At 42.9% G+C, this 27,345-nt stretch overlaps 1 protein-coding gene across 2 annotated transcripts in view; it reads right to left on the bottom strand.

Annotated features, from left to right (window-relative positions):
• MEGF6 (multiple EGF like domains 6) overlaps positions 1 to 27,345 on the bottom strand; it is a 1,140,767-nt gene that overhangs the window by 33,266 nt on the left and 1,080,156 nt on the right. For both annotated transcript variants that reach the window (XM_085609125.1, XM_085609129.1), the window contains 6 exons: positions 16,856 to 16,984; positions 13,637 to 13,765; positions 12,668 to 12,799; positions 8,644 to 8,772; positions 7,244 to 7,369; positions 5,794 to 5,922 (listed from right to left, as the gene is read on the bottom strand). In XM_085609125.1, coding sequence (XP_085465251.1) covers positions 5,794 to 5,922; positions 7,244 to 7,369; positions 8,644 to 8,772; positions 12,668 to 12,799; positions 13,637 to 13,765; positions 16,856 to 16,984 — 774 coding nt within the window. The remainder of the gene's footprint in view (positions 1 to 5,793; positions 5,923 to 7,243; positions 7,370 to 8,643; positions 8,773 to 12,667; positions 12,800 to 13,636; positions 13,766 to 16,855; positions 16,985 to 27,345) is intronic.

Below are 27,345 nucleotides of genomic sequence, written 5' to 3'. Positions count from 1 at the left end.
TTTCTCGGCTAAGAACTTAACCACTCCTCTACCCCTGTTCAAACACACTTCTTCTCTTCTACATGCTCTGGTCCGTCCTGACCCGGTCTCTCGTGAATCCTTTTTGGCTTCCCCTATTTGGTACAATTCGCTTATTCTCCTCAATAATCGTCCTATTTGTTGGACTGTGTGGAGATCAAAGGGTCTGATATGGGTTAACCAACTTTTCGATGGTTTTCTCCCATGTTCTTTTCCTCGATTCCGACTTCTGTTTCACTGTCCCCAGTCTTTTTTCCGCAGATTCACTGTCCTCATGGCCATCATACTTGATGTTTACTATTCACTCCCCTTATCATCCTCTTCCGTATCCCATTCCCCACTTCTTCAGATCCTGTCTACTCTCCCTAAAGCCTCTCTTATTTATAAATTCTTCTCCTCCCCCAATCCGAACCGCCCGAAATCTAAATTGGAACTTGCTTGGGAGCTTGATTTGGGCTGTGACTGGTCTATAGCTGTTTGGGACAAAGTTTGGGCCAGGTCCTTAAAAATTTCCCGTTCCGCCTCACTAACTCAATCTATGTTCTTTCTATATCATAGACTTTATCTCTCTCCTGTTTCTATTTCTCGTTTTTCTCCTGATAAGGACTCTGCCTGTTGGACCTGCTCTGCCCCTAATGCTGATCTTTTTCATTTACTTTTTCTCTGCCCTTCTGTTTTCGCACTTTTGGATCAGGTGTGGTCTCATATCTCTCGTCTATTTTCTATCTCTATTCCATACTCTATCCCTCTTCTTTTTTTAGGTAGTATCTCTGATACTCTTGATATTCCTTCTCGCTCCTCTGGTCTATTAGATCTAATGTTGGCTCTGGCTTTCCAACATATTTCTTCTAATTGGAAGGACCTCTCTAAACTCTCTATACAATGTTGGTGGAATTCTCTCTGTCACTATCACAGGCTTGATGTTCGTTTTGCTGCTGCCTCCACTCCTACCCTCAATAGAGATTTATTCTGGTTGCCTCTCACAGCATATCTTGACCGCATGGCTCTGAAATCGAAATCTATCTCTCCTTTATCCTCTGAGAATTTCAAACCCCCATAAGTGACTCTTACCCTTTTATATCTTCTACATTTTGCATTTCTCTTTCCTGCCTTTCAACTATTCCCTACCCTTGGCTTGTTTGCTCTTTCTATTCTACCTAGTTTCTCTCTGATCTCTTTATCTATTCTTCTCCTAACGCCTCATATTTACCTTTCTCTTTCTCCTTTCCCTTCCTTCCCTTTTCCTCCTTTTTTCTCCTCTTTCCCCCTTTTCCCCCTGGTTGCCTTTAAAATTTTACAAAATGCTTTTTAATTTTTCCCTCTGGTTTCTCATGTTTAACTCATGATGATCCTCTATTTTTTCTCTTTTTGATTCAGTATGACAATGTTCTTTCTATGATCTGTATTTTTTCCTCACTAAAGCATTTCAAACATAAAAAAAAAATAAAAAATCTATTGTGAGCACTAGTTAGGGCCAATAAGTATGGTTCAATGCCCGGAACCGATTTTAACATTACATATGCCCTTACTGAGGATTTACTGAGCTCAAGATTTTCATGGTTCACAGTAAAAAATTTGTGGTATAGGTCTTTTATGATTTTAACATCCACCTTACTTAAAGTGTCATGTGCAAAAAAGATATCAGGCCTGCCTATAGCCTGAGAAGACTCCTTTATGTGCTGTATCCAAGGTATTTTGTTACCATGCTCCAATTTCAGGCAATCCGATACAGTCATGCAATTTAAATTTTTATGAGCAGAAGTCCATATCTTAATCCTGCACACTAGAGATTTAATTGCTACTAGGTCCGCCAGAAAGCCAACCCCTAGCTCTTCATGCACAGACCAAACTGGCGTACCTTGGGGGACTCATAGAATCTGATGCAGAAATTAATTTTCCCCCACCTGTAACCTGTGTGGGGGCGCATACACCCAGATTTCGCTACCGTATACTACTCTTGAGATGACTTTGGACTTGTACAGTTTTAAAATTACGTCGGGAGCCCATGAACCCAATCTGCTTGCAAAACTAGTAATGGCTCCCAGGGATTTATTCAACTTGTTTAGCTTCCCTTCTAAGAGGGCTTCCGACTGTAGTTTTTCATCAAATACCACTCCCAAATAGGGAAAGGCTGGGACCTTTCCAAGAATATGATTGCCGGCATTAAATCTTTTTGTCCGGAGCCTCCATGGGCCCACCACTAGTACATAGGACTTGGTGTAATTCACCGACAGGTCCAGCCTGTCCATAAATGCCACAAACCGTCTATTAAAACCTGCAGGCCCCGACCCGTATGGGCCATGAGCACCACGTCGTCCGCATAGAGTAGGCATGGCAGAACTCTCCTACCTACTCTAGGGGAGTCTGACTGGAGGGCCAAGAGTGCCGCCTCAAGGTTGTTGGTATAGACCGAGAATAAGAAAGGAGCTAAAATGCACCCTTGGCGCACCCCCTGTATACAATTAAAATGATTGGAAAGTTCTCCCTTGTGTGAGACTCTCACTGCCGCCGATGTATGGGCATGGAGTGATATAGGTAGATGTAAAATACGAGGATCCACTCCCAATGAGGTTAGTATGTCCCACAACTTAGACCAGGGGTCTTCAAACTGTGGGGCGCGACCCCCAGGGGGGCCGTGGAGTGATGCAAAGGGGGTCGCGCCTTCCCAGTCACACTTCTGCCCAGGCCCAAGGGCTTCAGCCCCCAGCCCCCCCACACTTTCCCCATCCTGTGTCATCACCCCGGGCTGCTGCAGTGAAACTTGAGCTGCTGGGGGCTCAGCTGGGCAGTGTCTGGATTCCTATCTCCGGCACCCCCGTGTTTTTTCACAGGTCTTTAAAGACCATTTGCATTTTAACATGCCTTTGTAAACTGGTTACAGAGGCTTAGGTTTTTTTGCTGGTTCCAGTACCCCCTGGGTCCCCACTGTGCCTATTCCTTACATTTGGATTTTACATTCACTGCCGTAGTGTGAGAATGCATTTCATGGAAAGGAATACAAAGTTGGCTTCCTGGGGGCGCCGTGTGTGAAAGTTTATTGTGCTTTTGAAGCACCTGCTGCAGCGCCGGCAATTACCAGGCCTCACATAAATGTCAAGATAACTTGTGTGATTAATTATCTTCCTGGAGAGAGATCAGAATTTTGTATAGTTGAGGTTTTGACTTAGGTGAAGTTAGTGCAGAGGGTTAATATGCCTGCTGCAAAGAACGTGTACCAAGTAGATTACAGAGTGTGTATGATGTGAAGAGATCAGCAGGTTATTGCTTTCAAAAGAGACATCCTTTTGTTACTTGCAATTTATAACTTAAAGTCCTAATATAGGATAGTGAGCTATTAACTTTTATCCTAGAACAGCATGCACACTACAAAGAATACATTATAAGACCATTGATTAATGTTGCAAAAAGGGTTAATTTGGCTAGAAATCAATTCTTATTATTAAAAGAAACTCCCAACTATGCTGTTTCTTTTTCGACTCAGAGTTTGTGCTTCTCCACACCAAGCACTCTTGAACTATACTGCCTACCAGTATGGATGACATGTGACTCCTATACTTTTAGTCCTTTGGCTTATGTAACATTTCCTATACACTGATTTACACACTTATGATTGATTGTCTCTGTGTAATGTGTGTGTGATGCAAAGTGCTCGGACACCCTACACTGGTATGAGTGGCACTATATAACTAATTCAATGCATCTGAGAGTGTGGGGTTATGGAGACTTGGTCACTGTTAAAGGGTCCTAGTGAGAGAATCCGTGGTGGGGGTGGTCATTGGGGGGGCACCAACAAACATTGTCGCACAGGGCACCACCAGCACTAAAGCCGGCCCTGGGAAGTATGCACAGATAAGCGCTGAAAATACCGCTTTAGGTGACTGCTTTTTTTTGTACCGACTGGGCCATCAAAATAATCTGCTGGTAACCCTAACCATAGGACTGGAAGTTTGTTGCAGGATCAGCACATTATTTATTCCCTTCACCCTCGATCCCCGATTAATGCCGCAATAGTTTAACTTAGATCTTAAAGTCTACGCCCCCGTCAATAACATGCTGAGTTACTTCATGGGTCTGGGAATGCACCCTGCATTCAGACAGCTCATTCCTCATTCTCGCCCTTTATTGTCACGCTCACCTTGCACTCACAGTGATCACAATGCACTCACACTGATCACCATGCACTTGCACCATTCACCCGCTCACCTTGCACTCACAGTGATCACTCTGCACTCAAAATGCACTTGTCCTGCTCACACTACACCTCAACCTGCAGTCACACGAGTACACTACTCATCCTGCACTCATGTGACACTTCACTCACCTGTCCCCCTCACTACTCAATATGCAACTCACTCAAACAAGCCCATCAGTAATCATACATTCATTCATCCCATTCTGAACTTGCATCTGCACCCAAAATGAGGTCAGGGATGAGGAGAAATGTGAATTGCCGAAGAGAAGTGTGGACACGCAAGAAGTGAGTGTGATCCAAAGGTGAGGGCTTCTGTTAGAACAAAGGGGAGATGTGAAAGAGGAATGGGGGGACTGGAGAGGTGTAAGATACAAATAGACAAAAATTTGAATGAAGAGACGAGGTGAATGAGAAGTGCTGAGGGGCACGGGAGGTGACAGGGCCAGAGAGGCCATGAGATAAATGTGAGAGACTGTTAGAGATGAGGGCAGTGAAAGGACAGAATGGCAAGAGGTGATTAAAGGTGAAGTGAGAGGTTGAATGGGGAGAGTTCAGAAGTTGTAAAAAGGGGTGAAAGAAAATGACCTGCAAAGTGAGAGAGGGATCCGGGGTTAGGAGAGGAGAGAGGGATGGAAGGGAGGGGGTGAGAGGAAAGCTGCATGGGTAAACGGCTTAACTCTACACAAAACCGCCAGGGTTTTAAGGGACCCCTGCTTCTTCCGGTCAGGGCCAGGTGAGCTTCTAATGTGGCAGCACGTATTGCTGCAGAGTGGAAGGCCCTTCACAAAGGTTGACTTGAAATCTTTCTGATGATAATTGCTGTATTTTGGTTATAAATGGGTACTGATTGGGTGAAATCTTTCCTCAGCGTTACTGTGTGTAACAAATATCAAAATAATGAAGCAATGCTATCCCAAAATACGCGGCATCACATAACCTCATTTACATTCATCCCACGCAATTTAGTCAACAGGTTTAGACATTTTTGTCAGGAGGGGGTCCTTACGCCTCAAAATGTTGACGGGGGGTCTCGGCATCCAAAAGTTTGAAGACCTCTGACTTAGACATTGAGGCCACAGATACTAATTAAAAAACAGCTACACTTTTTGAATTACCTCAAATTAGGATGGAATGCACCATCATCGGCATGCATACCTAATATGGGAAGATTTGTAACACCAAAACTCCCCTCAATGCTCTAGTAAAGCGGGCTCATACATAATCACATAAACAGGCAAAAAGGCAATACGGTTTATGCAGACTCGAGGTTAAATCCCCATGACTGAGGTGGTTGTTATTGACTTCATGCACATTTGATGGATCACAACATTTGTTAAAGTCCCAGCAAATTGTGAACTGGTAATCTCTATCTTATTTTATATTGCCTATGACCACAGAAAAAAGTAATGTAGGCTTCACTGAGATTCATGATGAAGAGAGACTGTGACACACATTGTGATGTGGTAGGTGTGTTTCTGTCTTAAGGCAGGCAAGTAAACCTGGTATCGGTTAGAAAGCCATGCCCTCTAAACCAAGGCAATAAAAGTACCTCAAAGTTTAAAAGTGCAGAAAAAGTAGCTTACCAAGGTCACAGGCTGGTCCCGTCCATCCCAGGCCACAGGAGCATGATCCGTCCACCGGACTGCAGACACCTCGGTTTCTGCAGGAACAGCTCTGCTGACAATCGGTGCCATACTGGCTGCTTGAGCACACTGAAAGAAGTAGGGTGCATACATAAAAAGGCTTAGGTAATGCCACAGACTCTAACACTACAGACAATCAGGCTTTGATTGGTTAGAAGATGGAGTAAGAAGGACACAAATTGACCTAGGTCATGCTCCAATTCCTAATGGTAGAACGCTCTGAGCTGACAAACGGTTTCTCTGAAAAAGCAGAAGATAAAGTAATCTCAAAATGCTGCCTCTGTGATCTGGTGATCACGGGGTGCACCTAGAGGCACCTGATGAAGTGGAAAGAAGGTACAGAATGAAAATCCATCTAGGCAGAGCAGGAGGGCAGACAGGTGAAGGCAGAGGAAAAAAAAAAAGAAAAAGGAACCATCTGAAAGATATTTTTGCAGAAATGTGATAACTAATATGATCCATTAGAAGACATTCAGGCAGCAAAGACACAGGTCAATGCATGTGTTGGTGAGCACTGGAATAGTGCAGAGATGAGGTGTTGATCAGGTCCTGGCAGAAGTGGAAGTTAATTCCGATTATTTGGTGAACTAGTACCTGCAGCTACTGCTTGAAACCCTGTTTTTCAAAGCAGGGTGAAACAAAACAATCATGATAGTAAGTAATTTAAAAGGCAGCAATCGGAGCAGAAGATGAGGTGAGGTGACTGTCAGCTCTTGCAGATATTGGAATTGACTGCCGGCAGAAGGCTGGCAAACCTAGTAGGAAGGAACAAAAAACTCTCTTTGCCAAGGGAACTACTGTCTTGTGGATCAGCGAAAGCCATGGACCGTTCCAGAGACAAGCCTTTTTCTGCATGGAACATGGACACTAAGCTTCCGATTGGCAACCATCTACCCTCACCTTCTCTGTGCGTGAGGAAACATGCTGTCCAGACCCTAGATATTCAGACAGGACTCGGTCAATCAGGGAAAAAGTGGAGGCTGTCCTATCTTAGATTTCACTCTAGAGTAGTAAAATGTTTTGGAGCTCTTTCGGCAGAGGGCTCAGTAAAAAGCAGAACTCATAGCTTTGAGTTTGCACAAGGCTGACTCAGCTTTTCTTCCTCACAAAGTGCACAAAAGAACTAGAGTCAATACATTATCTGCTGTCCTTTCCCTTTGCTATGCGCCAACTCCTTCCTCGCCTGTAGCGTTAGTGCTTTAAAGTGGCTATACAACACCATTGAGTGCTACCTTTTCTCTCTCCCTTCTCTTTCTGGATCCTACTTTCAGCCCCTTCCAAGTGAAGGCATCTCTCCAGGGGTAACTTTTGGAATAGCTCTTCACACAGTGCAAGCCACATGTGTTGACTTTGTCAATGCTTGTCTTCTGTAGCTGTGAAAAATGCTTACTGTGTTCACAGTTCAGTCCAGTTCTTCCAGCCGAACAGATGCAGTCACCAGTCACTGGGTGGCATGGGGCTCCATTGCAGGGACAGACATGGGCACAGTCTTTACCATAGCGACCGGCGGGGCATGCTGCGGAAAGAGAAGACATTGAAAGAAGCAGCTGACATCATTGCGAAAATATGATAAGTGGTAGCATGGAGATGGGTAGGAAAATACCACTTGCAATTTAAATTCTACAGGAACACAAACATATAAATAGCATCTGCATTTAGTGAGATCCTTTCTTTTCTAATTAAGATGTATTATGTGTGCAATTATGAATAAATGGGAGTTGAGCTCTCATTTCAACGCATGGCAGTTCTCCTGATAGACAAGACAATAAATTAAGTGTAGTGTATGGCCCTTGGGTCACCATGGCCTTCCCAAATGGAAACTGCCTGAAAGTGAACAAGGTCATTATTCAGCATGCTAACATGAAAAAAATAATTAAAGCATGATTTCATCTTTTTTATGGTTTCCGTTTTAGTATTTGGCACTCTAATCACAGAAGATACTGTTTCTTGTTCGCCACTGAATTTCAGAATGTGCCAGTGAAATTCCCTAATCACCGGGCATGGTTCTTATGTTTATTATCCAGTGATGAAGGACACGCTGTCTGTCTTTAGTGTTTAATTCTGTTTAGAAAACAAGTCACATTTCTCAATGTTAAGGCAAAAGCATCCAATACATTAGCATTGCTGACCATCCATTTTATTGCTCCGCCATCTTGTACCCTCTCAACGCTAACACAACTGTTAATTAAAATATTTCCCATTGACCATGGCACTTTAAAATACTTCCCATTGACCATGGCACTACCCTATAACTCTACCACCTTATTAAAATTAACAGCTTGGTAGTACTACTTTTTGTCCTCATGCGACTGTTACATTCCTTTCATATACAATTCATATATTACCTGACCCCAAAGTAGAGAAACAATTATGACAAGGTGGAAGACATTTTGAGGTGCAGAGGTTAAGACGTGCTAGCAGGAAGACTTAGCTGGTACTGGCTAAAGCCTCTGGTTCTTGGGCTCGTGGCTAGATGGGGCCCCTTTAAGTCTTTCATCCCCCAAAAACAAATCAATCTTTGATCTAGCATCCATCAGTGTGTAAGTCTGCATCTTCACCTCTGCCACCCTCAATCGCTACGTCCAACTCAACGGATGTACTGCTTTTCTTCGATGTCAATGACCATCCGCTCTAGGGTGGTCATTCTAGGGCTATATGTGTGTCTTGATAATCATGAATCATGAAGAAAGTATTTTTTTAATTTCCATTTCAATTTAAAGACCATGACTGGTTGATTGCGGTTTAGGTAACATCAAACAACGCTGCATGTCATGGACGAACCGGACTCACCCACACTACAGTCTGCGCCCAGGTAGCCTTCCGGACACTGGCATGTCCCTGTATTGGTCTCACACTGCCCGCCGTTCTTGCAGGTACATGTCCGATCACAGTTGGGACCATAATGTCCAGTCGAGCATCCTGGGAACGTGAAAACAAAAAAGATCAAGGACGTTTTTGGAGATACCTGGAAATCTCCACTTCTGACATACATGTCACATATTTATCACAACTCATTGTTTGGCACACGCTATGCACATTTTATTAAAAAAACAGGCAGCATTACTCCCCTATGGCATCCAGCAGAAAACAGTTTTTTGTTGTTATTGATATTTGTCTCAATTTTCCCTCATTAAAGTATTGCGGCTGTTGTCAAACTCTTTAAGCGGTCGTGAAGTATCCATCGCAGACCAGATTCTGATTGGGTTTGCACAGAAATGCACCTTACAAACTGTGTCTACGCTAAGTGAATATTGGAAAAACTCAGAAACCATGACAAGGAGAAGAGCTCTAGGGAACTCATGGGTAACTAAACTATTCTGTTATGATATTGTCATCAACATCAAACCATTCACTAGGAGACAGGCAAATCGGGTGGGATGCCCAAAATAGTGTTTAATTTCCCCAAGCTTGAACAACGGACAAGGAACACTAAATAACTCATTGTCGGTTATCTTAGGTGTGCTGTTTAAAAAAGAAATATATATTCTAAAGATAAAATCAGTTCCATACGGGTGAGTTTCAAATCCACTGAAGAGTACGTTTCATATCTAAAATTAAGTACTGACTCACAAAATGAATCACAAGCACATGCCAATTTTTTACCATAACATGAAACTGCACTCTGGTCCCAATATCGTGTTCTGGAATTATTGGATTACCCTATTCACAACGAAATTTGGCAAGGCCAATAGGTCTCATCTATGCGAGAGCTATTGGCTTTGGCAAGGTAGTTTAGCTATTATGTACACCATTGTGGCTGCTGTTCCGCATGGCTAAAAGTTACTGGTGTGGCATGGAGTGAGGTGGGGTGGGGTAGATTGGAGTGGGGTAGATTGGGGGAGAGTGGAATGGGGAAAGTTAGGGTAGAGTGGAGTGGTGTAGATTGGCGTAGAGTGGAGTGGGGGTAGAACAGAGTGGGATGGACTGCTTTGATTGGTGCAGATTGAGTGGAGTAGATTGTGGTAGAAAAATGAGAAAATGTTGTTCAATTTATAAAAAGAACTTACAAATTGATTAGAATATATAAAGCATAACCAAAGGAAATGATGGACGGAGTGTTGAACATTGCAAGCACTCACCCCCAGTCAACTGATCTGGGTTTAATCCATCACCGTTCTTTAGCCCACTCTGCCACCCCAGTTCAGACATGGCCATATGCAAATCTGTCTGACCCTGTGCCTCATGGGAACAGTCCAGCCCGAACTGCCAAGCCATGTCTTTACTGGACCGGAAACAAGCTTCCTAGGACCGGTTTCTGGCATTTCAGCCGTCTTCAGCCAGGCTTGCTTGAATCCAGTGGCAAAGTGAGCAAGGGACTCACGTCTGAGCATACCCTGCCAACTTATGGCGAACAAAGCAAAACCAAAGGAAATGATGGACGGAGTGTTGAACATTGCAAGCACTCACCCCCAGTCAACTGATCTGGGTTTAATCCATCAGCGTTCTTTAGCCCACTCTGCCACCCCAGTTCAGACATGGCCATATGCAAATCTGTCTGACCCTGTGCCTCATGGGAACAGTCCAGCCCGAACTGCCAAGCCATGTCTTTCCTGGACCGGAAACAAGCTTCCTAGGACCGGTTTCTGGCATTTCAGCCGTCTTCAGCCAGGCTTGCTTGAATCCAGTGGCAAAGTGAGCAAGGGACTCACGTCTGAGCATACCCTGCCAACTTATGGCGGACAAAGCAAAAACCAAAGGAAATGATGGACGGAGTGTTGAACATTGCAAGCACTCACCCCCAGTCAACTGATCTGGGTTTAATCCATCACCGTTCTTTAGCCCACTCTGCCACCCCAGTTCAGACATGGCCATATGCAAATCAGTCTGACCCTGTGCCTCATGGGAACAGTCCAGCCCGAACTGCCAAGCCATGTCTTCCCTGGACCGGAAACAAGCTTCCTAGGACCGGTTTCTGGCATTTCAGCCGTCTTCAGCCAGGCTTGCTTGAATCCAGTGGCAAAGTGAGCAAGGGACTCACGTCTGAGCATACCCTGCCAACTGTTGGCGAACAAAGCAAAAACCAAAGGAAATGATGGACGGAGTGTTGAACATTGCAAGCACTCACCCCCAGTCAACTGATCTGGGTTTAATCCATCACCGTTCTTTAGCCCACTCTGCCACCCCAGTTCAGACATGGCCATATGCAAATCAGTCTGACCCTGTGCCTCATGGGAACAGTCCAGCCCGAACTGCCAAGCCATGTCTTCCCTGGACCGGAAACAAGCTTCCTAGGACCGGTTTCTGGCATTTCAGCCGTCTTCAGCCAGGCTTGCTTGAATCCAGTGGCAAAGTGAGCAAGGGACTCACGTCTGAGCATACCCTGCCAACTTATGGCGAACAAAGCAAAAACCAAAGGAAATGATGGACGGAGTGTTGAACATTGCAAGCACTCACCCCCAGTCAACTGATCTGGGTTTAATCCATCACCGTTCTTTAGCCCACTCTGCCACCCCAGTTGAGACATGGCCATATGCAAATCAGTCTGACCCTGTGCCTCATGGGAACAGTCCAGCCCGAACTGCCAAGCCATGTCTTCCCTGGACCGGAAACAAGCTTCCTAGGACCGGTTTCTGGCATTTCAGCCGTCTTCAGCCAGGCTTGCTTGAATCCAGTGGCAAAGTGAGCAAGGGACTCACGTCTGAGCATACCCTGCCAACTTATGGCGAACAAAGCAAAAACCAAAGGAAATGATGGACGGAGTGTTGAACATTGCAAGCACTCACCCCCAGTCAACTGATCTGGGTTTAATCCATCACCGTTCTTTAGCCCACTCTGCCACCCCAGTTCAGACATGGCCATATGCAAATCAGTCTGACCCTGTGCCTCATGGGAACAGTCCAGCCCGAACTGCCAAGCCATGTCTTCCCTGGACCGGAAACAAGCTTCCTAGGACCGGTTTCTGGCATTTCAGCCGTCTTCAGCCAGGCTTGCTTGAATCCAGTGGCAAAGTGAGCAAGGGACTCACGTCTGAGCATACCCTGCCAACTTATGACGAACAAAGCAAAAACCAAAGGAAATGATGGACGGAGTGTTGAACATTGCAAGCACTCACCCCCAGTCAACTGATCTGGGTTTAATCCATCACCGTTCTTTAGCCCACTCTGCCACCCCAGTTGAGACATGGCCATATGCAAATCAGTCTGACCCTGTGCCTCATGGGAACAGTCCAGCCCGAACTGCCAAGCCATGTCTTCCCTGGACCGGAAACAAGCTTCCTAGGACCGGTTTCTGGCATTCCAGCCGTCTTCAGCCAGGCTTGCTTCAAAGCAAGCCTGGCTGAAGACGGCTGGAATGCCAGAAACCGGTCCTAGGAAGCTTGTTTCCGGTCCAGGGAAGACATGGCTTGGCAGTTCGGGCTGGACTGTTCCCATGAGGCACAGGGTCAGACTGATTTGCATATGGCCATGTCTGAACTGGGGTGGCAGAGTGGGCTAAAGAACGGTGATGGATTAAACCCAGATCAGTTGACTGGGGGTGAGTGCTTGCAATGTTCAACACTCCGTCCATCATTTCCTTTGGTTTTGCTTAAGATATAAAGCATACCATCAACCACTTTTTGCTCATTTCCCTCTAACCCAATGAATAGATTTCTCTGAAAACCAAAACAATACGCCATCAAGACTCTAATAAATTGGCAGTTTGTTTTCTCCTTGTTCTACTCTCTTTTCTCCACTCTTTAACTGTTTCAACAGAGTTATACTCTCTGCGTTCTGTGGAATTATTCTTCACAGAGACAGAACATTTTTCACTTCCCCTGGGTAAAATTTCTTGAAAACAAAAGGGTATTTTCCCCCTACTGTAGGAGTGAACTTACTTTGCTGACAGAGGTGGCCTTGGTAACCAGGTGCACAGACACACTCCCCAGTGACTGGGTGGCAGTGTTGATTTTCTCCGGGACACTGGCAGGCCTGGCCACAATTCACACCAAATGTCCCTGGCAAACAGGCTGTACAAAAGAGAAACAGTAATACCACCAAACAATAAGCAAACCATTCATTCATGCATTTATATCATTTTTAAATAATATTGCATTTTACAACATAATATCATTGATATTCTAAAAACTGGAAATATTTGTCACTATTAAAAACTCATCTCCATTTGATTCATCTAGCTTTTTGTCTGCCATAAGAAAGTCCTAAATGTAATGAATAATTTGCACAACGTATTCTTTGTGCTACACAGGCAACAAAATGATGGAAGCCTCTGAAGAATGTGAAGCAGAGTCTCCCATATGATAAAACTATTCACTGGGCTTGGCAGAACGGAAGTCCCTCTGAAGAATTGGTCTCCACGGAGGGGGAGTGTGTTCTGAAGGGTTGATGCCACCTTGCACAGCAGGGGCTGCAGGGGCATGTGATACCCCCTTCCCAGGCAATTCAACACATGCACACTTCAGAGCAGGATTAAGGAGTTACCCATTTATTCCAAGTGCACATGCATAAGGCCAGATGATGCACAGTACTTCTAAAAGAAAATGACTTTCAGTCAGGGGTTTAGGCTGGCTACACTGGAAGATTTAAGGAAATGATTGAGCGGCTTTGTAACTGGAATGTTTCAAAGGCTGTGGCTGGTGTCACAAACCAATTAGTATTCAAACATTCCTTTATCAACCAATCAATCAATCAGGGACTTGTATAGTGTGGCTACTCACCCGTGAGGGTCTATAGGCGCATGGATTATAACAGTACTACTGTGTTAAATAGTCTATCCTCCAGCTAAATATATGTGCTGCACATCTACCTACCAAGAGCAACTGGGGAGATCACTGATGCCCACTTACATTGGTCACATCCGTTGCCCGTGAATCCAGGTGGACAGCCACACTCCCCTGTGATGTGGTTGCAGGGTGTGCCAGGAGGACACCGGCAGAGTCCAGCACAGTTCTTTCCATAGGATCCAGGAAGACAGGCTACAGACAGGCACAAAGGAGAGAGTTACTCATGGCTATTAATTGGTACCTATTACCTCAAGGTTTGCATGGCCATTGTGCGAGTTATGGATTATGGTCTTATGGCTGCATGCGCTCTCACCTGAAAGAGATATTGTATACAACAAGAGGCTTTTAGCCCACCCATTGCTTAACATTTGTTGGCTTCATTGTCACTCCTATTTGCTGCCTTGTAATTGGTCACCGTATGCTGGCTTTACTTCTTCTTCTGTCGGCTGGAGCATGGACCATGTACTGATTGCTTCCGTTTGATTGCTGTCCTGCTCAAGCTGTGATTGGGGCACTACTTTTATTTTTTCTTCTTCCCTGTCGTCCTTGTTGATCCTCTTGTCATTTGTAGATGTGTTATAGTATTCCACACGTTCTTAATAGAAGCCCTTTTCTCCTTTGGAAGTTTATTGTGGCAGCAGAAGGTATCTGCTTTTATTGTGACAACAGATGCTATATGTTTCCAAGCGTATTTTCACGAAGACGTGGACATGGGCGCAATTACTTTCTTTGTGTGCTAGCATTCTTTGCCAAATGTCAAAAAAGAAATTCTTATTAACACATGGGGATATAAACTGATTTGCTCAGAATTGGAGGGGTGTTATGCTGAGACCTAACAGGCATTGGCAAAGCCAATCGGTCTCGCCTTTGACACCATTGCCTCTTCCAAAGCCTTTTTTTCATGCTGTACATCATGGACACTGCTGAGTTTGGCAATGATTAATAGTCATGCTGTATAGCAGCATGGCTGCTGTGCTGATTGGCTAAAAATAATAATGAAAAGGGACTATGATGCACCCAGTGCTAATGCACTTTGTTAAAAAAAATAAAAGGCACATTAGCCCTGGCTGCGTCATTGTACATCTTTGAATTAGCTTTAGCCTCATTGCAAAGCATCCACACTGCTGTACATCATAGCTACAAAAAATTGCCAAAGCCAATAGCTCTCATAGGCTAGACCTATTGGTTTTGAAAATGATTGTCAATCATTGTCTTTTGAGTGTTTTTTTATTGATCGCATCAATAAGATCCCTGCTGCCAATCACCCCTTCCCCAGTGGATGATCAACAGCGTGCACAGTGGGAGTGTAGGCAAAGTTCTCAGACAGTTGTTCTGGTTTTGGTACATCTATCCGCCTTTGTAGGCTACTGAGGTGGTAGCATGTGAAACCCCCAATTTAGATCAAACAGGCCAAAAATAAAATATTGGCTTTCACTCATTCCTGAAATCTCCTTAGATAATTTGGGCAAAATTTTAACCTCCTACACCCAGATGAGTACGCAATATGAAGCTTGATATATTATTCACCTTACACTTTAAACATCTCTTTTATCAACACAAGCACTAAACCTCTCCCTTTATTGCTCCATAGACTCAATAGGATAATCCACTAGCACAGTAGCCAACAAGTACTGCATATTTTTAGAAGTGACATTAGCAATGTCCATCCAAATACGACTCTCATACAAGATTTTGAGATTTCTGAAATCTTCCCAAACATCAACATGCAGAAAGAATACATTGATTTTTGAAGCGAAGTGAAGGTGCATTTAAAGATGCAGGGGCAGATTTACAATAAACTAACGCAGTGCGGTGCAGCAAGTCACTTTGATACGCCACGCTGCGTTAGTTTGGAAGCACAAGGATGCGACATATTTACAACAATATGTCGCATCCCTGTGCTTCCCCCTGCGCTGGCGAACAAACTGCTGCCATGCGCTGACGCAGGCACCCTTGCACCTTTACCTTTTTAACGCAGACCAAAGAGAAAATATTTTTGGGCATTTACAAACCAACGCGAATTGGTATTTGTGTTGGTTTGTAAGAAAAAGTAATGCCAATCAGCGCGAAGTGCTGCTTTGCGTTACTCTGCATCAAGGGAACATTCAATGGATGATACATAAGTGTTCCTGTTCTTCTACCCATAGTTTTTGATGCAAAACACTGTCTACTAACGACTGTAGACATGGTTTTGCGGCAAAAATTAATGCCACTTGAAAGCACGTGTTAAAAGGAGAAATGCTTTAAGTTCTCCTTTCTTTTCTGACATTGCATGTGTGCTGCACTGTACAGCACACATACAAAGTAGAAACAGTTTTTTAAATTTAGTCTAAGCATAGTATTTTATACTGGAAGGTGCCTTCCAGTACAAAACCTATGCTAGACTCATGCAGACACCTCTGCACTATGGTGCAAAGGTGTGTGCGCGGTGCTCAGCAGCAAAGTCCTGCACCGGCACTAGACTCTCTGTAGATATTGCATTTTCCTCCTATCCCCGTCACGCAGCGCAATGCAGCAACTTTGGGTGCTGCGCTGCGTTTTTTGACGAGTACCTAAATTTGGGCCTTAGTCTTTAAACGGACAGCAGATTAGATTGTGAAATTTGGCAGATCAAGGGAAAAACAGCGCTACAAGCATAGCAGGATCAGGATTTTCGCTGTTGGAGTCAAAATGTTGATTTGCCACTCTTCCTCTGCCAAAGAGGTGCCATTCCCCACTTGTGCCATTCTCATGTTGATTGTGGCATAAGCAGATGCCAATTATTTAGGTCCCTTATGACCACCCTTGACTACAAGGACCACAATGTAATGGGGTGGCAATTTTGTTTAATGTTACATTACTATGCGTTGGATGTCTTCATGTTTCATTGACAATGTCCCTTCCCCCCTGCACTTTCAGAGAATGAACCCATTTTGTTTAGAGGTTGCAGTGATCAGGTCGGTCACTAGAGCTGGGTGCCAGGTAAGTTTCAAAGATGTGTGCCAACAGGAGGAACCTTTACATGCCGGCAAGGAATCTGAGCACCAAACATTGAAGCTCATGATGTTACTGAAAAAATGCAGCTCTCTCTTAGTCCAGGTTCTGCAGCAAACAGCACTGCCCTGAAACCAGGGGGCCATAACTATTTCACTTTATTTTACATGAACTCAGAAATTTGGCCTGCACAAGCTCTCACCTTAAAACCAGATCCTTCAAGTTCAACTGCGGTGTGAAGAACACTTGTATCAGTCCGACATCCTTCCCTATCCCAAAAGAAAGTTCCTGAGTAGGCGGGGAACTGACCTTTCTCACAGTGCTTGCCCCTCCAGCCTCTCGGACAGTCACAAGCTCCGGTGGCCTGGTGGCACATGGCGCCTTGCTCGCAGTCGCACGTCTCTGCACATCGCTCACCAAAGGTTCCCAGGGGGCAAGCTATGGAGACAGTGACAAGTTCTGGCCCATGACTAATCATGAAGCAGATACAACATCCATCCAAAACAATGCATAATGAATCAAAGCAACATGAAGAAAGGCTGCCAGTCCATTCTACCCAGCCCCATCCCCAACCTAAATATAGCGCCTACATCTTCTCATAAATCTCCAATGCTATTGTGAAATCCAGAATTCCTAACCCTCTTGGAAGGGGCAAAGGAGGATGTATTGTTTTTTTTTTTTAAGACTCTCCTTTGCTCTGCCCAATGGTATATATTCTGTGGTTTCATAGTTTGACTTTGCCTTAAGGTCTTTGGTAACAAGGGACAAATCCAGCAACCTTTTCACACCCCAATCGATCTTCATACTCCAAAATGAAGACCAGCGTCTCTACCTGAATTGTTCAATGCACAAGACACAAACCTATAACAGCAGATTAGCCAAGTCTCCACTTTGGCCGAGCTCTCCAGTCCACATCACATTTCACCTCTGGTTTCAGAGAGAAACTTTGTTAACAAGAGGTCTGGCAGCCCCAAGACATGCTCTTGGCATGGTTCATTAACAAGCTGGTGCCAAAATGGACGCGCATGTGGATCAAAAACACATGGGGCCACTAACACTCTAAGCATTTTACCTGGGAAAGCAGTCATAAAAGCAATAAACCATCAATGTCTTGACAACGCCTGTAAAGGCAGTTAAGACACTTTCATTGATTGTTGGCTGGATAAAAACTCCTGCAAAGAATCGATTGAGTCAAGCAATAAAAACTTCAGTGGAAGACCTCTTCAGCACGTGAAATAGAACTAATGCATGTTTTAGAGTGTTTTTAGAGTAGTGTAATCACTCTGGCCATGATTCACTAAGGTAAACTCAGACCAAAAGTCTAAGTTTAGACCTGAAGTCTAAGTTTAGACCTGAAGTCTAAGTTTAGACCAAAAGACTAAGTTTAGACCAAAAGTCTAAGTTTAGACCAAAAGTCTAACTTTACTACTACTAAAGTTAGACTTTTGGTCTAAGTTAAACTTTTGGTCTAAACTTAGACCAAAAGTCTAAATTTACCAGTAGTAAAGTTAGACTTTAGGTCTAAACTAAGACTGCAGGTCTAAGTTTACATTTGTGAATCCGGCCCTCTGAGAACAGGAAGGCAGGACGAGAGAAAGAGTCATCAGATTTCTTATTCCCTCTCTGGAACAAGATGCGAGTCTGCCTGGTCCAAACTGAGACCCGGAAGTACAAATCTTCTACACAGCAGCCACTAGGAGAGGAAACCATACTGGCCATCATTTTATGGAAAACACCTGCAAACATATTCAAAGGCGTGCAATGGGTTAATGATTGGAAAAATTGGGAGAGAAGGAAAGACGAGCGTTCTATAAATCAAGCACCTGAAGGCATGAAACGAGCAATTAAAAAGTATGGTATGGCATGTGATATTGTTCCCATATATCATAAAATGAAATGAGGGGCAGCTCACCAGGTGTCTTGAAATCCATTCATTGCTTTTTCATTCTGAGTATCGTAAGAGTTTTCAAAGTTGACCCACGATGCCCCTGTCTCGCCTTAAATACTTCCCAAGCAATGTACTTGCTCTCCACAAAACAAACAGGATCTATTCCCACTGCACAGATCAACGGAGCCTGGATCAAGTTGCTCCCTTCCCTAACTGCCTTCCTTAACCATCCCAACAACAAACAGTCCTTTTTACTCCTCATTGTCTGATGATGTCTCCTCATTACCAAAGCTAACCCATACCGACTACCACCTGGTCATTTAACGTCAGAATCTTCTGAATGTTTGAAGCACCTTCAGTTGCTTTCCTTTGTGTTTTTCTATCTGGATGCAACCTAAAGAACAAGTAACTTACCTTTGGTAACACCTTATCTGGTAGACACTCTATATAGCTTAGAATAATCACCAGTTGTCAGGCAGTATCCGGACGTTTTCTGAGCAGAACCCCTGCACACCGGTAGGTGGTGTCGTTTGTCTCTGTGTCGGCATCCTGCACGCCGGATATGGTGTACATGGTACCTATATAGGCACCACCCTGGCGCACTGATGTCAGTTACTTTTTCGACTTTCCACACAAGGATGAGAACTGAACACTGGTGTGAAAAACTAAGGCCCTGAGAAGGGTGTCCCTTACACTGCAATCAGCTTGCAAAGCAGGGAGGATGGATGGGTCATGTGAAAGAGCCTTGTGCAGGACTTGGACCAGGCCTCGAGTAGAACATCGGTAAGGGCTTCATTAAAGTAAAGTAAAGGTTCTGCTGTGGCGACTCCCGGCTGAAGCACCTCTGTCAAGGCATTCGTCTTGACTGCCACTGAGGGTAGCTGAAGATCCGAGACCTCAGCCGCACTATGCACCACCATAGCAAAAGAGGCTCCCTCCTCCGTAGCCAAGGGAGGAGGAGAGACCAAGACAGTGTAGGCAAGGTGTCTAACCCACTGGCCTTCACCAGTTACTCATACCATTTGTCCTTATTCTCATCTAAGGGATGATGGCATCCATAACAGTCCTCAGACCCCTCCCATTCATCTCCCTCTCCAGGCCTGTCAAAAGAAAAAGTAGCTGGCTCAGATCCAGAGAGCAAGGTCCAAGTCGGTGTCGGAACCAGTGGGGGGTGATGCCCATCCGGCTCAACATCAGAGTTGGGAATGACGATGGGGATGGTGCAGCCGTGGGGCGTCAGCACTGGAGCGGGCACTGAAAAAGGCATCCACGGGGCATGACTGGCACTAGGGCAAACCTGCCAGAGATATCCAGTGGGGGGCCCTTCCGAACCTGTGGTGTCTGAAATTAAGTGGGGCTGGGTCGCTAAAATATGCGGCGCATAGCCTCATAAAATTATTTAACCTGGGTGGGGGATGATTTGGCTCCTGGAAAGTCATGTAAGTGCAAGGTTTAGAGTGTCCACACTCCTGCACCTCTCAGGAAGACTTAGACGGGCATGGTGAAGTTGGAGACCTCTTCAACTTCTTTGATTTCTTATGCTTGTGGGACTTACCTAATGACTTCAAGTACTTCAACGATCGCTGGACGAGGCTCCATAATTGATCCCGGAAAACATCCATGCGACAGGGATCTCAAACACTGCGGGGTCATCTGACATCTGACAACGAGGAGCTTGAGGGACCACTCCCTCATCGCCTTGGGGGGCATGACACGGCAGTTCTCACAAGTCTTAGATTATAGCACATATGTGACAGGCATCACATGGTTTGAAAGCAGCCAGTTTCTTAGGTGACATCCTCACCGCAGGAGAAAAAAACATCTCTCAAGAAGCGTTGACAAAAAGTGGAAAAAGTTAGTCAAAACATTATTAAGGGTAGCTCTGACCGAACCAGTGCTATCTGGCACGGAAAGGAAAGAACTGGCATCAACCCACTGGGGTGACTCCTATATAGGTGCCGGGCATGTCACTTCGGAGAGGAAAACGCAGGGCCAAATGACACCACCTATGTGTGCACAGGGTACTGCTCAAAAAAGTCCAGATCCAATCTGATGGCTGGAGATTATCCTAAGGTAAAGAATCTACAGCTGGAAGTCTCTACAAGATACATAGACGTGTTGGTAGAGGTGGACCTACTGCCATTACTCAAATCCCTCTATTAATCCCTTCCCTCTCACTAGTACTTATTGGTAACTGAATTATTAACCTTTCTGCATGGTCCTGTCTCCTTCCTGTCTAGCAACTCTTATCCACTAGGCCCCCAGAGAAGTGTGTGCCCCCTTCATTGACTCAAAAGTCTCCTAGGTAAATACTCATTCGGCAAAGCTGATAACAAAAGAAGGTAGGCCACAAACGGACCGGTGACAAAGGTCTCATTTGTGTGTAAAATAGTTTAGAATCCAATTGCAGAGTTTAGTTGTATGAATACCAATTAACTGTTAGCATTTTTGTAGCACTTCTAAAATGATAAGCTCTTTATTATTTAATACTGAATATCCAACTAATAACAGAGATAGATTCTTTTGGCATTGCATGCTATTTTATGAAGTACTATAAAATGTTGATATTGTTTTTAATATTAAAACACCTAGTCGACACAGGTTCCTACAAAGAGAGGTCGTTGTTTTTCGTGGGGAGGGGTTGTGAACGATATGCCGTGACGTCAGTGAGTTACTGACATCAGGAAAGCAATACCTGTAGCATTACTGCCCATAGCTGACATCAACCTATCAAACCAACAACAATGAAACCCAGCTAAAAAAAAAAAACAGCAAATTCAGGCAATGGCAAATCTTAAAGAGAAAAATGTAACCTTTCAATCAAGAGGACAGGAACTATATCTTTTAAGGTGCACCACTCGGTATTAAAAGCAACTATAACAGACCAAAATATTGAATTAAACAACTAAAACACTCATAAATATATCAGCCCCTTAAACATTCACATGTTCCCATTCTGGTGTACTTCGGTGATGATTTTGGCTGCTCTTACTTCTGTTCCCAGGAGAACACCTGGCTCAGCAGCCAAAGCCAAAGGTAATAAAGCTGTTAAAGCAGTGACTTGGAACTGGGCCACAGCCAGAAAAACTAAGAGGGGAAATAGATGAAGATCTGGCATCTTGACTAATTTCCAGATGCCTGATCCATATTTGAGTCGCTACATGTTGAGTTCATACTCTAGCAAGTAGGGAATGGAATCTGACTTTTGGAGAACTTTCAACAAAGCTGGAAAGAGCACTGTCTGGCTGACAGCCAGTTTTTAGGTTGTCATCAGAACATTTGAACCATTTGTAAGCGGACCTTTGAAACCTTTTATTTTATTCTCCTCTTTCCCTTGTAGCCCACGCTCCCGGACCAGAAATGGAACCAACAGAGACCCAAATGTGCCAGAAGAGGCATTCAAGGATGGCTACTCACCACTATACCAGTGTGCAGGACCGATGCAACCAACTATCAGATGAGTCTCTGTCGCTCAGGAGGGATTGGATGGCCAACCCTTGCCAACGTGATATAGCATGAGTGCAGTGTGTTTGCAAGAGCACATGCTGGAGAGGGAGAGAGTTCTTTACTAGTCATCGCAATGCAGTGAGGTGGGGACTGTGTGAGAAGGAAGCAGGCGAACACAAAAAAGGACACATATAAACGAAACACCGAAGAGATGCCTGTAGGGCTCATGTTTGCAGGTCTTGGAACCATCAAATTCCACTCAGTGCTGGAATTGGAAAACCTTTCTCCTGGAATCCATGACTAACAGTCAACTTATATATTTCCTTTTCTTAAACTCTACCACTAAGAATTTGGCAAGATGGCAAAACATATTAGGAAGTCGGTTCTGGCTTTATTGGTTGTAAAGGATGCATTGTAAAATATCTTATGGCTTTAAGGCACCAGCTACAGACAGCTTTGTGTGCCTGGTAAAACTCAGGGAATAATAATAAAGGTAAGATAACTCTGGTGATTATTGGCCTTTCTGGACAGATTTGCAGTTTGTCTAGTCACATTTTTGACTCAAAAGGTAGCATACAGCCTCTCTTGCAACACCCACAAGTTAACATGCAAATCAGAGATTTTTATTTTATATTGACAGGTAAGTGGGTTGTTGCTTTTAACACAGATATCTTTTCAGGTTTGGCCGTGCAGGTAAGAGTGGTGGGTAAGCGGGGTGGGAGTAAGTCGAGATATGACGACAAGGGAAACTTAAATAAATAGAAAGTAAAACCATGGGTTTCTACCTTACATTGATATGAAATGTACCATCTTGCAAGCTTACACCGTTGCCCTTATAGGTATCCTTTGTCATGCTTGAAGCAAAGGCAGCAGCTTGGGAATTTCAGGTGAAAGACGCTTGTTTGGAGGATGCCATTTCTGTGATGGATGCACTTACAGATAGCAGATCGGACGTAGTTGATGTACTTTTGATTTTATTGCTTGGTTTGCATGTGGCTATGACCAGCTCTCACATTATGATGGCTGTCACCTTGTGTTGAATACTGATTCTGCTATCTAGCAATTGCCAAGCTGACATACACAGTGTGTCCAGTTGCTTCTACAATGACCGAGTATCTGTTTCTAAAACATTTTTCTCTCTTGAACCCACTTAAGGGCCTCTTCATTAAGGTAAATTTACACATGAGTATATCTAGATTTGTAAATTTACTCTTACAATTGTTTTTAAATTATTCTTTTGGGCAAAACACATTTCATAAAGATACAAATATAATAGTTCCAATTTCATCATAAATAATTCATTATAGAGTATCATATTGCTCTTGTAAATAGGAGTATATATGAGGGAGATAATTTATATAATCTTTCAAATGCTGTGCTATTTCCAGTTGTGCTTCTAGGATTGCTAGAAATACGAATTCAGAACTAACTTGAGCCATGCCTCTCAACCTGATTCAATGTACATTAAAATTGATGTTGTTTCCAATAGCTTTAGAGATCTTGGCAAACATTCGATCACAATATGTTTTGACTCTGGGAGAGCCATCAAACAAATGAATATGATTGTCAGACAGACAATAGGTGGCATCTGTGACAAACAGCTGGAATTCCTGTTTTTAATTGAGAAATAATAGTGCTGCCCATAGAAAAGGCCACTCGAAGCGGATGAAGGTCTTTTCTGCCACAAAATAAAGCTGCTAATACACTGTTTCTGCCCCGTATATCAGTGATACTGCTGTTTTAGTATGTTCCGCTGTATCTTTCCAGGGATAAACCCATGCTGCCATGGTGTCACTAGATGGTATCGTGCATAGAGTTTATAGCCAGTACGCAACAAAGATATTCATTGGTATAAACCAAGTTACCCCTCCGGTTTTATGATCTTCAGGAAGACCAGAATACATGTTAAGTTCCATGTATCCTGTATATGAGCTGAGCTCTAGAACATAGTCCATTAATTAGTTGGATAAAAAGGGTTAGAAATAATTCATCAATTTCACTAGGTAAGGCAACTACCCTGGCAGCCTTGCCCATGGGCATTGTATTAATCACTTTTTGGAGCTCCTCTAGTCTAAATTTTCATATTTACTTTTGGTACTTTTCAAATATAAAGAGTCAATAGATTAACCTGATCTAGATATTGGGTAAACTCCTGTCCCGCTATTTCCTGTAGCCTATGTGTAGTATAAAGCTTAGAATATTATCAACAGAATGTTATGTTATGTTATTTCAACTTATAACGCGCACAGCTACTCCGGAGAGTGTCCCGGCGCGGACGCGGCAGAATGCATTGCACATTTCGGAAGCTGTTATACAACTATTACCTCCTACATCGTTAACCTTAGCGATGGTTACATTTGTGGATCACGGCCATGAAAAGCTAAGAACTTGCCCACTTTCTTGTTCTTTTCATAGCGAAAATGTCTGGATGATGTAAGGAGTTGCCTGGGCTTGGCCTCATAATAGGCCCTAATTCAAGACCGACTATAAGCCAGTTTAGTCTCTCTTCTACCTTATGTACTTGGTTGTTGTTATTGGTCCAAAATGGCCCTTTTGTGCTGCATCTCTTGGGTAGCAAATTGTCTTCTCAATTAATCCATCTATTTCTTTTAACTCTCTGAAGCCTGGTTTCAAACTCTCTACCAAATCCATGGGTAGAGGCTTTAAGCATATCCCATATTATATGGTATGGGGCAGTTTTATTATTTTCTATCAAGACAAAATTTATATGTATTTAAGTTGTTAATTGAATTTTGCATCTTGAAGTAGAGAATGGTCAAATGTCCGTTGGGATTTAGTCTGATTCTGGACATTCAGATTGGTTTGTAATGTAAAGGGAGAATGGTCAGATGTCCAACTAGAATGGTATTGGACATCTGAGTTATTAATACGAACTCAACTTGCTTAAATAATAATCAATTCTACAATACTGATTATGTATAAGAGAATAAAATAAGAATCATTTTCCAAACGGATGATGATAGGACAATGGATTGATAATGTTTAAGGCATCCAGTAACGCCCTGATGGCCCTACGCACTTTAGTAAATATACTCTTACACTTTGCAATAAATGTAATATTTTCAGCTATTCACCATTTTCACATATATATTTATTACAGAGTGTAGACTGACATGGCTACAATCCCAGAAAAAGGGTCAACTTACTACTAGTAATTTTTACATAAAGTTGGAGATCTCACTATGATACAGTATAGAGAAATTTTAAAAGTTTATTAAACTTTAAAAAACAAATAGTATAAATATTGTTATGATAAATATTTATGTAAATGTATGTATACATTCATTTTAAATGTAGAACAAAATAAAAAATAATACACACTATTAACTTAATCTTGAACTAAATATGTAATTAAAGTAAACATTAATGTAAATTCTAATTATTATTTAAATAATTATTTTTAAAAATTCTTAATTGGAGTAAATTATTTATATTAATTTTATGTATTATATGATAAAAATTACTAAAAGTTATGCCTAGAATTAATTTTAAATAATGTAAATATTTTGTTTAGGAAATAAAGTTGCATTTATTTTTTAAACAAAAACAAATTGTTGAAATATTTTATAATAACACAATTGCTATTTTTTATTTACATATAGTTTTTTTAAATTACATGAAATGCATATAGTTTTTGAAAGTCTAAATCAATGAATGTATTTTAACAGTATTTCCTAAGGGGTTATATTTTAAGTCCCTGCCTCTATTATTTTCTATCCGAGTGTTTTGCACTACGAGTGGTTGGCAGTGTGTGGTATTGGACTTACTCGAGGTCTGAGCTAGAGTATATCTGCAACATCTTTGGGTTCTTATTGGCTGTAGTAACTATAGAAGTGCTGTTTGTGAACAAGAAAGGGCTTACCTTTTGTTGTGAGTGTTTTTCCCTCCCTCCTTTACTATCATTACCCCCTCAGTACTCCCCTTAACCCTCCCATTTTGTTGTAAGTATTCACCATGTTTAAGCTCCTCATCCTGCCCATGGGCTAGAGATCTCCACACAGAAAAGACAGGATAGGCAGAGGTGGAGACCTTAATAAGTAGGTTTGTGAATAGCAATATTAGTATGGGAGTAATACTTTTATAGTATTACTAAACATAGTACAACATGCAATTTGTGGATAGGGCACCTTAATGGGTTTTATTCCAATTCAACTGGCCGTTTATCCTTGCTTTGGGTATAAAATAACCTCTCACTTGTTGCTTCATAAATACTTTAACTGCGCCACCTAAAAGTTTGGATCTTAAGATTTTAACAGAACTATAGTTTCAGAGTTTCACATTTTATTTTAACATTTATATAGGGTAAAAAGTGGGTGAGAGATTCCCAGCCTTCAGCAGTTCTGGTTGAGCCTAAACAATATTTACTTGTTTTCGCATTCTCTCAACAGACATCTTCAAATGTCAGTTATATGTAGCACTTTATACAATTCTGCACAGAAATGGCTTTTTATGAGCCCAGCCTCATGATTAGACAGCATTCTTGTCTATCTCAGTTCCTGCTCTTTACTGGCTGGCTTTCCTCTCTACTCTGGGTTTGTCCCGCTCCTGAAAGATAGCTTGCTTACTTTTTCTTTTTTTTTTTTTTATAGAGTTTTATATAGCTCAAACTTGACCCGAATCGGGTATCAGAGAACTTTAAATAGCACCAGTTGCATTACATGAGGACACATTCATTTTTGTTAGGCACAGGGAGATTAAGTGATTTGCGCCCAGAATCACAGGTTGTTCAGCGTCATTGCTGAGACTCGAACCCAGTTCCCCAGATTCGAGGTCGACCGCCCTAGCCGTTAGGCCAACTCCTCACCTTTGCTTTTGATTGAATAAGGTGTAACTTGTCACTGCTGATGTAATTGAACTAACTTTTGTTTAAACTTCCTTAGTTGCTTAAAACTCCATAGGAGTGCATATCTTGATCATTTTCTTTGCACGTTTCCCTTGCTCCCCCTCACTTATCACATCTTGCACCTTCCCACCCTCCCTCAGGGCATCTCAAGCACTGGATAGAGGTCTTGGTGATTACCTGGATGCTCTCCCTATGCACTTGCCTGAGCCTCTATGTTCCCCCTTGATATTCTTCTTATTTTCTCTCTGTCTCTCACTTTCCCTCCCTCTACCTTTCCCTTTTCTCTTGCACTTGATATCCACTACTGGCTTTGCCAATCCCAGATGCTTTTAAAATGTATGGACACTGATTAAAGCAATACCACTGACCAAGCATATTAAAAGTATAGGAAAAGGATGCATAGCTGAGTCACTCTTTCCCGGATTTAATTTGTGACCTGCAGATCACCACAGAGCTCAGTGTCAAACATTTAAGTCAATGAGCCCTGGTAGTGGCATTATTCCTAGGAAAAAATTTAAGTATTTTTCAAATTCTTCACAGATGTTATTCAGTAGATTTGTGATCTGCTAACTTATTCCCCAAAATATGTGTCAAAAAGGT

The sequence above is a fragment of the Triturus cristatus genome, chromosome 1_2 (genome assembly GCF_964204655.1).
Source record: "Triturus cristatus chromosome 1_2, aTriCri1.1, whole genome shotgun sequence".
NCBI classification, from domain to species: Eukaryota; Metazoa; Chordata; class Amphibia; order Caudata; family Salamandridae; genus Triturus; species Triturus cristatus.
This window is presented reverse-complemented; position numbering and strand designations above follow the sequence as displayed.